The sequence below is a fragment of the Centroberyx gerrardi genome, chromosome 19, assembly GCF_048128805.1.
Source record: "Centroberyx gerrardi isolate f3 chromosome 19, fCenGer3.hap1.cur.20231027, whole genome shotgun sequence".
NCBI lineage: Eukaryota > Metazoa > Chordata > Actinopteri > Beryciformes > Berycidae > Centroberyx > Centroberyx gerrardi.
This window is the reverse complement of record NC_136015.1, coordinates 13,305,253-13,322,395: the sequence shown is the minus strand read 5'-3', so window position 1 is coordinate 13,322,395 and position 17,143 is coordinate 13,305,253. Positions and strand designations below refer to the sequence as shown.

The 17,143-nt window shown below is 42.6% G+C and overlaps 1 protein-coding gene across 5 annotated transcripts in view; it reads left to right on the top strand.

The window, feature by feature from the left end:
• The window catches only part of spire1a (spire-type actin nucleation factor 1a), a 34,315-nt gene that overhangs the window by 8,845 nt on the left and 8,327 nt on the right, over positions 1-17,143 (top strand). For 3 of the 5 annotated variants that reach the window (XM_078290245.1, XM_078290243.1, XM_078290242.1), the window contains exons 3-9: positions 5,900-6,160; positions 9,183-9,308; positions 12,909-12,983; positions 13,131-13,295; positions 14,342-14,428; positions 14,805-14,934; positions 17,000-17,047. In XM_078290245.1, coding sequence (XP_078146371.1) covers positions 5,900-6,160; positions 9,183-9,308; positions 12,909-12,983; positions 13,131-13,295; positions 14,342-14,428; positions 14,805-14,934; positions 17,000-17,047 — 892 coding nt within the window. The remainder of the gene's footprint in view (positions 1-5,899; positions 6,161-9,182; positions 9,309-12,908; positions 12,984-13,130; positions 13,296-14,341; positions 14,429-14,804; positions 14,935-16,999; positions 17,048-17,143) is intronic. The other 2 variants (XM_078290246.1, XM_078290244.1) reach the window with 1 other exon arrangement.

The following is a 17,143-nucleotide window of genomic DNA, read 5'->3' as shown; positions in this document are numbered from 1 at the left end:
AGACAAAATCAAAGTCCTTGGCCTGGCACTTTGGAATGAGACAAATAGTTTTGTGTGAATGAGCCAGTTTTTTTGTTTGTCCACTGTCATACAGGCTGTCTATCAGATTTGAGTGCTGTTTAGAATCACCATGGGGGTTTGACAGCGTTTTAGGCCAAACTCAGCAGGAGGAACTTTCCATTAGCGGTTTCTGGGACAGTGTGGGGACTACTGATGAATGATGGCTGGCGTGAAAGAAACTAGACTCAATAGTTTTGTGTCATTTTTTGGGAGGATGTTTTGGGACATACCTGCTGGGTGCACCACCTCCTGCTGCTAAGCTAAAAGAAATGGAGCCCTCAACTTGCAAAACATGGTTTCTCATTCAATATGTGTTCTCAGTGTTTGAGAGGTAGCCTATTTTTATTTTTACTTTTGTCAGGATACATTCTTTACCCCTGTGTCATACTGACAACTAGAAATGATGACACAGAATGGCAGTGGTGGGAGGCTGTAAGTGAATGAACATTGAGTTAGACAGGCCAGTGCAGTCTTGACAGTTTTTGACCAGGAGATAAGGTGGAAGAGCAGCATGTTGTTTTGTTCCAGTACGGTGCGACGACTACGATGGAGATGCTGCAGACTGGAGGAGGCTGAGCATCCGCTGCTGCAGTGGAAGGCCTGTAGATTTAGCGCTGGTTATGTAACTGTCTGTGTTGTGAAGGCTTTGCTCTACTACTGCAGCGACTGCTGAAGGCTGCGTATCGGACTGGTCTGTCAACTCAGAAAGCCACATTGTTGAGTTGAGACACAATTGCAAACGCAGAGTGTGACCACAGTTACCCTCCTCCAAAAATGATGTCAGGCCAGCTACTAGTCTGCATGAACACAGAATGTTGTTTTCCAACAGCCAGTGCTAATGGTTTTATATTTTCTAATATAATGGAATGGCAAGGCTAAAATGAGTTGTGCTAGAATGCTAGAATGTTTGTATTCTTACAATTGGAGCTCATATTGATTGCAGTGAGACGTTCAGTACAGCTTCCCACGTAGTCATTCCCTGCCTCAGATTTCCTTTTTTGTTTAATCCCCAGGGGCTACAATAATGCAGATCAGAATGTCTGTCTGCTTCAAGATATTTCATCAGTAATATCCTAGATGGTGATCTTATACATGGACTTTAGCTCGACCACTGATTTGATTTTAAACATAGAATAATGGAAGTGGTCACTGTTAGCTGCAGTTGTTTCAACTAACAAACACATGACTAAATATGGCTGCCTTGTTTATGCACTGTATTTTGTAATGTATTTTTTGTATTTATTGTTGCTGTTGTGATTTGATGTTGTCCTGTTATGTGTTTGATGCTGCTATTTGACCCTGTCTTGGCTAGGTCTCATTTGTAAAAGAGGTTTTAATCTCAATGTGACTTCCTAGTTAAATAAAGGTTATATATATATATAAATGGACAATTTCTGTGGAAATTGGAGTAATGGTATCTTGCTGTATTGATCTATATGCTGAAGGACTTGGCAGCACCTTGGCTTAAATTCCCTCCCTGTGTGTGTTTGCGTGGAAGTGCACCACATCCACTAACACAAACTACTAATTCCTCTCCCATCTACATACTGGTTGATGCACTGATGCTTTCCTCATCATGCTAGCTCCTCAAGCAATACAACTGTACTGCACAGCTCAGAATGATATGTAATGATATATAATCGTCAGTCTTGTTTTTTTTTAAGGATCATGATGATTTTGTCTATTGTACTTTCACTTTCCACTTTGAAGTACAGTAAACTGGCAGCTTATCAGAACATTTTCAAATACTCCATGACACAGAAAATGTCAGTGTTACAAGAAAAGCAATTTTTTTTTCCCATTTTCTGCAGTGTTATGGGAAACAAGTCAACTACTATACTCACCAAAACAGTAGCGTACAGCCTTGGGCCCGAGGCCACATGAGGCGTAGGCTCAGCAGTGACAGCATTTGTACTAAAGAGTGACCCAACTGGCTGGCTCTCCTCTCTAAGCTGTTTGGCCTGGGAGGAGACCAGGACAGGACAGGTTTGGTTGTAGGGCTTTTAGGAAGTCCCATTCCTCTAGTCATTTATTAGTTATTTTGAATTCATTGTGCTTATTGAGAACTAGCCCCGGCTATGACATTCAAGATTTTCTATGAAATGCTAGAGTATGAATGTCATCTCCTTGCCTTCAGGAGACAAAGGTTATTCATGAGTGAAGAATTCTCTTCGTATTCGTCATTGATTCCCAAGATTGTGCCTCTGACACCGGTATTGGCTGGAAAAGGTTGACTGAGATTCTCCACCGATTTATGTAAAAACAACTCATTGTTTCCCTTCGAGGAACCTTGATGGGAAGTCAGCCAAAATAGGAAAACATAAGCCTTACTCCTTACCCTGGGCAATGATGTCATGTGCATAATACTGCTCTCAGTCCTGAGTATCATCATTGTTTTGTGTAGTGTGAGAGAAATGTTTGGCTCAGAGGGAGGGTGAATTTTGCCTGGGTGAATGGTGAGTTGGACGTAAGAAGCCGAATTCGAGAGGGTGTAATGACTTTTTGTGTTACACACTGGTTCTGAACATCCTGTATTATATAAATACACAGCAATTTGAGGTAAATTCTCATACTGTTTGACCTCAAAGGTTTCCGCTCATGGTAAGCCTTTCTGAGTAATTCAGCAGAGCATCAGAAGCTGATTTTTGTTTTCTCAGTGCAAACCGTTTTTTTTTTTTCCATGACACCCAGATGACTCATCCCGTTGCGCTTCCAAAGAGGTGTTTGGAAATGTAGAAGATTTCCTGCGTTAGCTGCAGTTAACCAAGACTTGATCGATGAGGACATACAGGTATTAAGGTGGTTTGCTCCTGCACGCCTAGGGTCACACCTAGGGTCACACCTAGGGTCACACCTAGCACCTTGCTACACACTTGAAAGTCTCCGCATAGTTGCCAACAAAGCAGCAGACATGCTGTAAATTGTAGTGGGAACCATCACTGATGCCTGACACACCGCTCGCTCTGCTGTACTGAAACAATGGAGGGTTTATGTGCTTTTGGTTTAAATTAGTAGTTTGCTATAAAACATTTCAGTCCGTTCAGTGTTTGAAACAGCAGTGGATTTTCTGGCTGCCTTTCCCAAGTGTTTATCCGTATGCTTGGTTTCCTCACACACACACACCCCCCTCCTGCTCTTCAGCTTTGCCTCCCTGCCTCATTCCTCTGAGTCACAAGTCTTCAAATGAGATTGTGATGTGTAATTGGAAAGCCAAGTTTTTTTTTTTTAACCCATTCTTTCCCTCTGTCAGTCTGCAGAGGCTTCCATACCTCAGCCCATCTTCTTCCCCATTCCTTCTGACCTAACCTTATAATACAACACAAGGCCAATATTGGTGCTTGATGCGGTTTACAGTGGCCATATAGGAAACTAAAAGATGAAACTTTTGCTGCTGGCAGTTACAATCATTGAGCAGCACAGCAATGTTGGCAACTATGAACTAGCCCATAGTTTAAGAACATGGAAGATATCAATCTTGGTAATTGGCAAGATGTATGATTTTTTATATTATTTTTTATCATATGACCTGTCTACCAGTCATGAGTTATTTTTTTCGTTTTATACTGTGAAGGTCTCCATGTTCCCAGGCAGGGTTGGCTTGAGTGACCCACTCTTCGGACTGAGCTGTGTTTTTGGCAGAGTGGGTCCAAGCTGTGCTTATTTGTGGTTTGCAGCAGTACTCTGGGCTTTTTCTAGCTGGCATAACCCAGATTATTGTACAGTGTTTTATTAATGATTATTGAACAGTGAGCTTTACTGTGCTACCTACTGCTGAGCCACTGGAAAATTACATTTTACAAGCTATTTCTGGTTCAACAGAGGTGTTGGCAGGGAAATTGGATTCTTTGCTAAACAATAACAGTTGTCTAGCTGCTTGTGCCTTGACAATATAACAAGTGTTCCACAATAATTGTGTGTATATCTAGTCCAGGTCAACTACTTCCCAACTACTAAGATTAAGAGTGGAGGTGATACGGTTTCCAGTATGATTATTGAGGCTTAATATTTCAAGCTATTTTGCTTTGTTTCCTACAGAACATGGCTGTATGACTTTATGCGTTTGTGTAAGCACTGATGAGATGCGGTCCAATATAAACCTTTGCATCCTTGTAGCCGGTGAGACCCCCTACACTGACGGTCATTCTGACATGACATCTCCTAGCAGCTCTGCCCCCTAGAGCGCACGTTGGCCTACAGATGGATTATAAGGTTACATAATAAGACACCAAGGAATAGGATATTTTTTTTTAGCACTGGCGCCGGATTATCAACCAGCATACAGAGATGGCTGATAATTGATAGCAGTAGAACTCCCAGCCCAAAATAAATGATCATTCTGATTTAATGGTTTCAAGTATTGGTATTTTTTTGTACAAACACAATGTGGAATGGCACATTTGTCAGTTATGTAATGATTTTTCATCTTATGTGCTAAAGCCAATAAGCCCAAACGTGCTCAGTCAACACCCCTCCCTTCAGCGCACCACCCTCCCAGACACCAGAACCTGTTCCCTGCCACCTAACTCAAGCACAGGCAGCCTTGCCCATCCTCACCAGCTTCACCCCCTCTCACCTCACTGCTCTGTTTGGGCACCTCCCTTCGTCAACAGCGTTGCTCCACTCCTTTCTGTATAAGAAGATAATGACTCACAGCTGAAGTTGCAGTACACAGTACATACTGGAGCAACTAGCTGAGGATTTTATTACCTTACCCTAGGCATTTTGCAATGGCTTTGAGGTGTTGCTTTCTGTTGCTGCAATTAGCATGGGCTAAACCTGCAGTGCTGCTTGTGCTATATAGCAAATTAACATAGCTGCTGTTGATCCTAAATATAAGCTAGGCCAGTTAGGGGTGTGTCCACATTCTCGCTGCCTGTTGGTGTAAATGCCTAACGTGATAGATATTCCTTTACTTTAAATACTTTAAAGGTCCTCTCCACAATCGAAAACAAGATTTAATGCTACTGTCCCAGAATAACTACTTCCTCACTGACCACTGCTTGAGGCCATTTGGCCCGTACTTCAGTTGTATTGGCCCTAATAGGAGCCTGATCGTCTTGAGGTTTCTAAAGATTGTGCCAGGTCTTCTGGCCTGTGTTGAGTTTGTTTGCTTGTCTTGGTTCTGAACACCCACGCCGACCTGACCAGTGAGCTCACATTTGAAGCTGCAACAAATGGTCACTTGTTGATCCGATGGCAGTGGTTTGATTGAGTTGTTTGGAGAGGGCATGGCAGAGTAGAGCCTGCTGGAAATCCCACACTGAAAGAACGGCTTTGTCCCATCTCAGATGATGGTAGTCTAATGGTAGTTTGAGAGTTTAAGATCAGGTGCAGACTCATGAGTTACATCCGGTCGGAAGAAAGATGGGTCATACGGTACCCTAATGAGTGGAATCAGAGATGCAATTATGTTAATAATCATGCTGCAAGGAGGAACATTGTAGCCTCATTTCACATCTGGCTTGAGGACATGGAATATCATTTTGTCTGCTCAGGTGAATGGAGTTACTTTTGGGTGGAGTTGTTTGTTTAACTGAGACAGGGATGGCATGAAATTGATAGCTGATGAAATGTGTATTGGATGTGGGTTGGAGGGTGGAATGTTTTGTTAAAAAAACAACAAAAAAACAGAATAGCTGTGATCATGATGTTACCCTCGATAATTGCTGTAATTAGGACATGATGTTCATATTTTGTTTATTCTGTCCATTTTGTTTGTTTCATTTGTTATCACTGTTTAATATTTGAATCCAGGTCTATAAAACTATAAAACCATCTTATTATTGTGTATTGGAGAATAATGTGAAGTCATCTTATTTGGCCATTTTCCCTTGTGTAGGTGATAGACTCATTGGGCATCATGATCTACAAGGCTCTGGACTATGGCCTCAAGGAGAATGAGGAGCGCGAACTGAGCCCGCCACTGGAGCACCTCATTGATATGATGACCAACAACGCAGTGACCGAGAGCGACCCCTGTCCCGACGAGGGCTACGAGGCCACCGAGGAAGAGGATGAGGGCGAGGGGGAGGAAGACCGGGCCTCTGCTACCACCACCAGTGCAGTCAGCAGCATTCGCAGCTATCGAGACATCATCACGGTAGGTTGGTGGGGCATGGGCGTGTTCAGAAAGGTGGAAACTGATTTTAAGATGAACACCATGCTCAACTGAAAGCGATCCATAATTAAAACATTTTGGTTTGGTCAGTGCAGATGACAAAAATGCATGGAACAATACTGATAAAACGGACAGTACAAACTGAGATGCACGTTCTAATGAATTTCGTGCATTTTCCTTGTCCTATATTTTTTACTTCTGACATGGACGTATGTGCAACAATTTAGATTCCACCAGTTGCGAGCTATGAGAAATTCCCAGCCTGTGTCTCTGGTAGGAAATGAGAGCTTAGCTTGTCAGACAGTATCGCTGGGTGCATTGAGTCTGTTTTAATAGAGCAGCGCATCCAGACATAGTCATCACTACAGCTCCAGGCAAATCCCCCTGATAGAGGCCTCCACATTCAAAATTGCCCAAGTAGCTTCTGAAATAGGAGACTGGTAATTATAGCTGTGTAAACACACTGGTATTTGGGGAATAAGCTTAGAAACTTTCACGGCCTGATCCGTCCATATAATGAACCCGGTGTATAACACAAGTGCTGGGGCTGTTTGCTGCCAGAGTGTGTCTAGCCTGCTTGCTCAGCCCTTAATTCCTGCAACAATAATTCTCTTGAGTGTGTACTATAATATGTGGGTATGACATAGCTAGATTAAATAACAGCATTCCTGACTGACCTCCTCTCTTCCCATGCACTCTGCTGTTCTGTCGGGCTGAGGTAGATTGGGTGGGTGAGGATTTGGTCAGACTTGAGGGTGACTGGAGATGACAGGACTTGCTAGTGCAAGAGAGGAGAGGAGAGAGGAGTAGTGAGATGTTTAATGTGTTGAATGGATTTGGTCATTGCTTTAGTGTAAGGGAGTGAAGTCTGAGCAGTGGCTACACTAGCTGTCATCCTCATATCAAAGCAGTCAATCACAAAGCGGGCCATTCATTTAACACCACTGCTCCAAATTATTATGTCGCTGGCACCAATTGTTGGTGCAATTAACCTGCCTTCACTTTGAATTTTCTTAATAACCTACTTGAATACTCAGTTCAGTAGTTTATGCTTGATAAAGATCTGTGTATTTAGCAGGAACTGTGGAAACCACCTATGCAGAGGTATTTTAAACATGTTGGTAAACACTCTCACGGCCCCGGTGTCATTTTACCTGTGAATTTCCTTTGACGACGCGCTGGAGGAGGAAGAAGACAACTTGTGCCGAGTCAGACATTCCTGAGGCAAGCCAAGCCCAGCAAGAGGAGATGAAAAATGTCATTTGTCCGGTTCCTTCCTTGTGTTTCTGGAGATAATTTGACAGCTCTGCCAGGCTGCCTTTATTGTCATTGTCATCACAGCAGAATACCACAGGGGTCAGAGCTTTAAATGGTGCATAGGTGATGCTAATCAGCCAAAGGTGCTGCCACTGGATGATCAGGTTCACACAGTTAAAAGGACCAGTTTCATGTTGGCTGTGCATGGCCTGGCTTTTGTTCTGAATGCAGCCCTGAAGAGTCAGGAAATGTCCTACTATGACTGAGATAGAGAAGGGAAGCCTATAGAGCAGGGGCGGAGGAGGAGTTTGCCTTTCATGCATATGTGTGCAAGCTATAGTTGTGATGTCTGTGTCTACCCAACCATGTTGTAGGTCTGAAAGGGCAGAAATAATTACTTATCAGTATACTGAGATTACAGTTTGAATTCACAACTATAATGCTACAGAAAGTCCCAGTTTTTTGCCACATTAAGTCATGTAAGTCCCTCAGTCAACAACAACCAACATCAACAATTTTCTTTCCAAATCTGCCATATTTTACCAACCCTACAAATTCATTTTTCTAGATTTCATCTTTGCAAATTTTGTTTGAGTTGATAAAGGTTATAAGAGTGAATGAGGGACAGAAAATAGTCGATTATTGTTCATAATATGTTTATTTACCAATTTAACTATTACTGCTAATATTAGGACAGCAGTCATACAAATTCTACGTATGCTATAGAGGTTTTGCAGTTACAAATGTCCTAGTAACCACAACTGGTGCCATCATGGAGAGCCAGTGGAGAATTGGCTGTGTGCAAATAATGGCTAAATATATAACAACCGGGCTGTTAAAGGAGAAATACCTGAAAAACATTGTTCTGATGTGGCTGCAACATTCAGTAATGTTGTAAGTATATGTGAATAGTCTGACAAGCAGCTTTGTTTCCAAATGTATGTTACTGTGACGCAGAAAACTGTCTTGTTTAGCCCTCGCCTCTAATCCAAAACACTCTGAGTTGTAGTTTGACAACATTGATCTCAGTTAACCTAACCACTTGGTTTTTGGCTTTTTTTCTCGCTAACAAGCCAGCAGGCTGATTTAGCCATACAGCCAATGTTAATTTTAGCATGCAACTACTAGCCACACTAGGTTTTACTAGTTATGTTAAGTAGTGTACAAATCAGATGTGTTTACAACAAGACAGATATGACTAGCTAGCAAACAAGCTGACATTATCTCAAAACAAAATCCAACAGATTCATCAGTGGCAAAATGATTAGTTCCTACTCACAAACAGCACTAAAATTAACCACGTCTAGTGAATTCTGTTGAGACATTTAGAAACACAGTCAGCTGTTCACACCATGTTGCCCACGAGCTGAGGACCTCCGATATGGCCATCAGAGGGTGTGTTACGTCACCTGATGAAAGATTTCTATATTCAGACTAAATAATGTAGGGTCAAGCACAAATAAAGTAAAACTAAACTGAAAAGTAAAAGTTAGTGGTTTATAGCAATATGTTTCTCAGAAAGGGGATACCAACTTGAAAATGGTTCAGACATTAGTGGTCATGTGATTTGACCTGTGACCATTACTCAAAATAATTCTTAGAAGCTTGAAGAACCTGGGCCCTGCATATGTTTGTACCAGTTATGCAAGATACTAGTGTATATTGGCCATGTTTAATTGATGATTATTGCATAAGCACCAATATATAACACTGTCCTTTCCTTTTTTTCCCCTTTTCCCCTGTACAGCTGTGTTCTTCCCACCTGCCCAGCCCGTCAGATGCCCCCGACCATTACCAGGCTGTGTGTCGCGCCCTCTACGCCGAGACCAGGGAGCTGCGCACCTTCCTGGAGAAGATCAAGAGTGCCAAGGAGGTAAGAGACTCAGGCATCTGCTAGTCCTTAATACATCTGGTGAGGATCAGTCACATCAAAGGAAGCGTATGCAGTGCCATCTGCTCACCCACCTGAGTCCAAAAGTTGTCTTCCACAACAGTTGATATTGCGTAACATACATAACACGCATAGCACAACATATTAATAAGTGAGTCAGTGACACTTTAAGTAAATCATACATAATTCACGGTCCTTAGATGGGATCATAGAAATAAATGGCTTATGGATTATTCATGAATATTTCTAAATCTGTGTGTGGTAATACATTTACTACAGGATTAATGCTTCACTAATGATGGCAAGTAGCTTAGTTATTTCAGAAATAATATGATTGAGTTTTACACTAACTTTTAATAATTTTGGCCGCTGCTTCTCACCCTCACCTTCCTGAAGTCGGTTAATAGTGACCATGAGTCATACCTGGAACATTTGAGTCAAATGCAACAAATTGGAACAAAGTGAAAGTGATAGGGACAAGTTGGTATGTTGGAAAATACAGAGCAGATGTAAGGATACAGTAGAAAGTGCCAAGCTCTCTTGTCCTTTTGCTACTGGACTGGTAAACCCCAGGGATGGCATGTGTAATTGCAGTGTGGAATTAAGATGGTTAAACACGGGTCAGTTAGACCACCAGGTGTCCCGGTGCTGGGAAACACAAAGGCTTATGGTGTCCAAATCATGTACAGTGCCAGGTGAGAGCAGAATCACCTACCTGAGGGTGTCAGGAGAGGAGGAGGAGCATGGCTTCTATACACACATACCCTCATTTTGGCCCATAAGATCAAATATTGTGGCCAGTGAATGTAGTAGCCCATGACTTGTTAATGGTCAAGGAGTGAGATTGTGTGTTGTGCATGGCAGACCGTGTCAGGCCAGCTGAGAGCTCAAGATCCCTTGGACCGCTTGACATGACTTGGCTCTGCATGGATTGGATTTGCCCTTCCGTCTGTTGTCACTCTACTAGCTAGCTAATGCCAAGCTCAGACTACACAAAATTGGCCCAATTTTGCCACGTTTCAGACAAATGTTCTGTGTAAGACATGAAAGTGGAGTTTGTGAACGACAACCTGCCGTTTTTACTCGGTGCAGTGTGACATGGAAGACAGCAGATTCAAAGTTGTGCGACTTTCCGACGTCAAGTCTAGCTTGTCGGAATTTTTTTGTCCTGCATCTTGTAGTGTGACAACACCGACTTGTTCCTTGATGCTGATCAATAAATGAAAACATTGTTTGCATGTACAGATCATAGAGTGTAAATAATAGGTACAGATACACTGAAGTGAGACTCTGATTTCGCTATGCCACACTAGGAAACAAATCTGTTCAGCATGAAGGTAATGATATATAAACATTGTAGTGGCCCCATATTTAAAATGGCCCAATGAATAATTGAACCAACACTGAATGTTGCGGACTCGAGGAAAACAACAGTGGTCCCAAGTTGACCTTCCCAATCAAAGAATTGCATACAAAAATAAAAAATTGTCCAGAGTAACAGACAACTAATTGTAATAAAGGCACAGCAAATTGTTCTGCAAACCGTTTGAATGTTTTGGTTTTGTGTGTCTGAATGTGTCTCTAATGTGTTTCACCTCTACAGTTCGCTCATGGGTCGCTCCATAATGATTTTTAAAGACGGGTGTGACAGCTGCGCTGTTGGTTTCCAAAATGCCTGGGGGCAGCATTGTCTTATCACACTTTCAATTTGTGCCTGGCAATGATGATGTAGTGCATCCATATTAATGGCACTACCTTTATTAAATATGTACTCAAGCATTTAAAAAAAGGACATCACAGTCAAGTGCTTGTACACTCACTAGTACGATTGTGCTTGCCCTGATTGATTTACGTCTGATAAGCAGACAGTGTGTCTGTATGTATGTACACATGTGTGCAATAGGTGCTGGCTATGACTGTCGTAGCAGACGTGTCTCCTGCATACCATCTTATGTAATATATGATTCTAAAAGCCAGCGTAGCCTTATTGCTCCAGTGTAAGGAGCTTACAAAGGGAAACACTGGGCTATAGAGGCTGCTTTGCACTCACTGCACCACTGTATGTCACAGGATAATTGCTAATACATAACCATACACATCACCATACAGTACACATACATATGAATGAGGCAACCTGCAAGTTAGTCTCTTTATTTCGCTCTCTGTTGCTGTCTGTTTTTTTCTCTCTCTCTCTCTTTTGTCAGTGTGTCAGACTTTTCTCATGGGATTCTCCTGTCTTTTCAGCCAATCTAGAAATAAACTGAATCCCTCATTTAGATGTGAGGGGGTGTGGGTGAGAGACGAGTGAAATGTTACCATGTCTCAAATGGGAATGAATGATGGGTAAGAAGGCGGATGAAGAGAAAGGAGAATATGGTGGTGCACTGGGATATTAGATGAGGAAGGTCAGATCAACGGAGCTAGGAGGGGGCTGAGGAAGAAGGAACGGGGGAGATGCAACACTAGCGATGAATAGATGTGCGGAGGGAACAGAGTAAGAAGAAAAGCCAGTCGGTAGCTGCTCCTTCAGGTTTTCTTCCTTTGATCTGAGAGTCTGGCATGGAGAGATACCCAAATCATGTTTGATTCATCTGGCCTAAAACAACTCTTTATTAACCAGAACTGGAATCAGAGACAAGACCTTCTTATATCTGTGTTTGATGGATGAAGGAGTGGAATATGTGGCTGTTTTTGAGAGAGGAAAATAAAAACGTCTAAAAACATCTTCCCTAGTGTGAAATCACAATGACAGGGCTTCAGTACTAAACCAAATCAGCTGAAAGGTTACTCAGGTACACCTGTCGGAGTGTATACCCGTTTACAAAATTCTAAATCTCCACAATGCAACTAACTTGTATTATAATGAAAAAGGATACAAATATAAATAATGTCACAAGGAATGCTGTCCTAAACCTTGCCCCTTTGTCCCGACCCAGTTTGACATTTGAACTAGTCACCCAAAACTTTCCATAGCTAGCTGGTGGAAGTGCCACAGAGAGGATCTGGCAGAGAGACAGGCATTAAAAGCAGTCATTAGTTGGCTATTGAATTTGTTTTTCCCCCTTGGCAGGCTGTCGATGTATGATGAAGTGGATACCAGACATGCTCATGTGAAACAAAAGCCATCGATTAACAAACCCGCCATGACAATATGGGCAGCTTGCCATTGACACCAGTTGTTAGGTTTCACTCATTGCTGTGAATACAATGGTGGCCCTTAATACACATGTTCAATGCCCGGTGCATCATGATGATGAAATATGTTGCCCAGAGCAACGGCATGGCTCTTTGATGTGTTTTTAATCTTTTTTTTAATACAATGGAGTTCTATGGCTGCTGGGACATGGCTTCATTGGGCACACCGGCTACATGGACGAGGCAAAACAAAATCATTGCTGATTTTGTTATTTTCATAGGATTTGTTGATGGTAAGCAATGCATTAAAAAACACCAGCCTTATCCTTTAAGCTTCTAATTTTTCTCTCCCCCCCCCGTTCTTTTCCTTTCCCTGCCTTTGTTTTGTTTCTTTTTCCTTCTTCCTCCTTCTTCTTCTTTCCTCCTTCCTCTGGGACGAATGGCTAGAACCTTCGGAAGATGGAAGGTGATGCTCGGGACGAACCGGTTAAAGACCTGAATGAGCTGCAGAATGCAGACTGGGTAAGTAACATCTCAGAAAGTAAACACCACTATGTGTTACAGTCTGAGTCTATGACCATTCATTGGTAACTACATCACTGCAGTACTGGATGTAAGTGTCATAATCGTGACCACAGCAATCATCATGACACATCATTTTTCCCCCAGGCACGCTTCTGGGTGCAGGTGATGCGAGACCTACGGAACGGTGTGAAGCTGAAGAAGGTTCAGGAGCGCCAGTACAACCCGCTGCCCATCGAGTACCAGCTCACGCCCTACGAGATGCTGATGGACGACATCCGCTCCAAACGTTACAAGCTGCGAAAAGTCATGGTGAGGCTGTCACTAACCTGCACAGCCCCAACATAACACATTTATTTATATTTAGCTATTCTCTCTTGTAACTTTCCTACCATTTATCCACTGCTGAAACTGGGCATGAAGTTTGGATGTAAATAAAGATTTTACTCCAGATGTATTAGTTAAGTGCTGCACCTCGGAGGAAATACTTCTTCAAAGTATTCTCTCAGTTGCATTAAGGTCAAGGTATTGCATACAAGTGTGGCGACCATTAGTGTTGGTACTTTTGGCCAACTACTCCAGATAACAACCTCACTTCATTCCTAGTGAGGGTTAGTAAGACGCTAATTTGTTTTGACCAGTAACCAATGAAAAATGAGTCTTTTTCTGCAGCGATTAGATGTAAAATGATTTATTTGCTCCAAACACGCAACACTTTACTAGATGTTTTCCCATGCCCACTCATTCGCATATCTGTAAAGTCATTTGTTGTGATTAATACATTTTGATCATATTTTCATCAGTGTACTACCAGACAAGCAGGTACTACAGTGTCTGCTAGTCTTGTCAGACAATAGGCAGATATTCAGCATGCTTTATAGTGTTAACAATGTTTCATGTAATGTGTTGGACTTAACTGGCACGCAAACATGACACCCTTGCCAGGAAAAATGCTTGGCACTATGATGCCGACTTATTGTAGGGACATTTCAGTTCACTAGAAGCTTCCTTTTGATTGAAATGCCACAATTAAAACCAGATGTGTCCTGTTTGTGAGATGTGTTACAGCACAACAAACCTTTGTTCCCTGTCCATTCATGGGCTGCATGCAGTTTTATGCTCTCTACAGAAATGTCCTCAGACCTTTGAAACCTATACTTACCTGGTAAGAACACAAAAGGGGCCATACTGATACACAAGGGTGCGCACATGATAAAATGAGTCCAGGAGCCGTTTGTGGTAGTTGCTCTTTCCAGTTTATCAAGACCTCTGAGTCTAGATAGGCTTTTAGAGATCATGAGCCACATCAGAATGACAAGAACTCTAACAAATTGCTTTCTCTACCAATGCCACTGCAGGTGAATGGAGACATCCCTCCTAGGTTAAAGAAGAGCGCCCATGAGGTCATTCTTGAATTCATCAGGTCGAGACCTCCTCTCAACCCTGTGAGTAATACACACACTGCTGATTAACTGTCAGTACCCACTTTTCCTCACCAGGGCCAATACAGCATCCAGTATACACAGCTGACTCATCCATCAGAGCAAAACATACATTTGGTTTAGGGGGAAAGAATGATATAGATAATTTTCATCCATGTTCCAGGCCAGATGAGTAATGTGAGACTTAATGACGCATGCATGCCAATCATCACCATGCCGATAATGCTAGCACAGTGATGGACTTCACTAGTAGAATAGTTAGTTGACTTCATGTGATTAACAAATCACAGACTCATGATGCAGAGGCCTGGGGGAAACCCCTCCCTGGTCTCCTTGGTGACGGCAGACGTGTCGTCACTCATGTGTGTTATCATGGCAGGTCTCGGCCCGTAAGCTGAAACCTCACCCCCCGCGGCCCCGGAGCCTCCACGAGCGACTGCTGGAGGACATCAAGGCTGAGAGGAAGCTCAGGCCTGTCTCACCCGACATGATCCGCAGAAACCGCCTGGGTGAGACTATGACACACACACACACACACACACACACACACACACACACAGTTAACACATTGGTATACATGCACAAACAGACACAAAAACAAAATACCTGTGCAACACTCTCCTGCACACAAATCATACACATTGGAACCTCCTATTAAAATGATGTGTCAACTCAGAACAGCCCTTGATTGTTTTTAATCCGGCCCAGTGTGGCTGTTTTCTTTCTGCATGGCTGTTCTTCACTAGCAAAACCCCTTAATTGAGGACAAAACCATTAAGAGGAATGACTTTATCATACTAAACCGCAGCCTTCATGATTTCTGTAGCGCTGCCCCTCCCTACACAGTTCTACTCATGTGCTCAGAGGTTTCATGGGGTTTAAACAAGGATCATTTTGAGTGCTTGCATAGGGCTTTCAATTGTTTGCTAGACTGGCACCACTAAAGTTCAAACTGTTGTGGTTGCTGTCAAAAGTTCCTTTTTGGGCTGATGTTTTTTTTTTGGTTTTAACTGATTTGAAATAGCCTAACAGATCAAAGTATGGATCTCTTGTTTCCTTTACATTGCGTAATGCTGCTTTTGCGGGTTTTGTCATTTGCTAAACACAGTGTATAGGATATAAATAATCTGTTAGGTATGCAGTGGTCATGATTGGCCAATGTTCCTAATCTATAATGTTTCAAAACATTTTAAGGCTTTAATAGGATTATGGTAACGGCAAATAATTTTGTCAGTCTATAGTGTACAATGCATCTATACAGAATACACAAGGTGCCTTTTGTTGGGGGAATTAGGAGGGTAACATGGACCAGTTGTTGCGTAATATTACATACAGCAAACTGCTGAGGTTTTCTGTAAAAAGCAAATGCATGTGGTGCTGCATTACACCGGTAAGACTCAGGTTGTTAAGAGCATATACTCATTAGGGAAAATGTATTTTTGTGAGGGATATGTTGTATAGATCTGGATGGTTCATTGACTTCATGGATTTCTTTTTCCTTTTCTCCCTTTTGCTTCTGTCTTTTTTGTTTAACATGGGCATTTCTTTCAGTTATGCGGCCGCTTAGCATGTCTTACAGTTTTGACTCATCAGGTAAAGTTGTTCCTGCTTTACCCATTGTGTGCGTATTGGTGTATGCGTGTTTCCTTCCTGGCTATTTTTGGTTTTTGCTCCAGCTCCTACCTAATTTAAACACACGCCCCTCTCCTATTTTCCTTCATGTCATGCTTGTGTTGTGAGAAGCGTGTTTGAGACATGCTACTGCAGCAACACTGTCACACAACGGTTGTTGTGACACAGACACCTACCTGAGGGAAAGATGGGTCGGTGCAGTGCAACTTGAATCCCAGATTGTCGGAAATTGTCACTCAGTTTTGTTAGGTCTTAACTGAGGCTATTTCAGGGCTAACCAAGAGGTAGAATGAAAATATATTGCTGCAGAAGAGCAGAAATGTATTTGAGGCATTTTATGAATGTTTTAAGTTGAACAGCATTTGAAATGCTGTAGTTGTAGTAGCTACTCACCAAGGCTGTCTCTTCTCTAGGTGATGAGGGATAGCCATTGAGCCAGAGCCAGTAGGGTGAGATTACAGATCATCACTCTGCCTCCGCAGCCAGCCTGGTCTGCTTGTCGTCCTAATCCGCTCTCACTGTGCCATATGATAAATTACATAACACAGCAGCTTCCCTCACATAGCCTAATAGTCGAATGTCACACTACAGTGTTGCCTCTGAATGTAGCACTGCAGTTCACAGGACTGCCATAATGCAGGTGGATGTATGAGAATGACCTTTTGCACTGTGACCCCACTCGCCATCTTCCTCTTCCTCCTTGGTGTCTGAATCCCTCACCTATCCCTAAGTGTTTGCTGTGCTTTCCAGCTATGCACACGTATTTGTGTGTGAATGTAACCCAGAATTACACAGCTTCCCCTCACTTCACACCTGCTGCGACTGAGTGAAGGTGCTCATCGTTGTTGTTTCCCCACTGTAGCACCAGACTGCTGTTAGGGAGGAAAATGTTAATGAGTGTGGGGTCCTGTTGAAGGCTATATTCCCTCGATTCCTCTGCAGGTGCAGGGAAAAGCATCAGCACCCCTCAGGATTTGTTCCGCAGCTCAGGTAAAGTACACAAAGTGTTGTCTTGTCGCACCGTGTGTAGGAAGGCGTGTGTGCATTTGAATTCACTTGCTGAGTGAACCTAGACTGTATCATCTT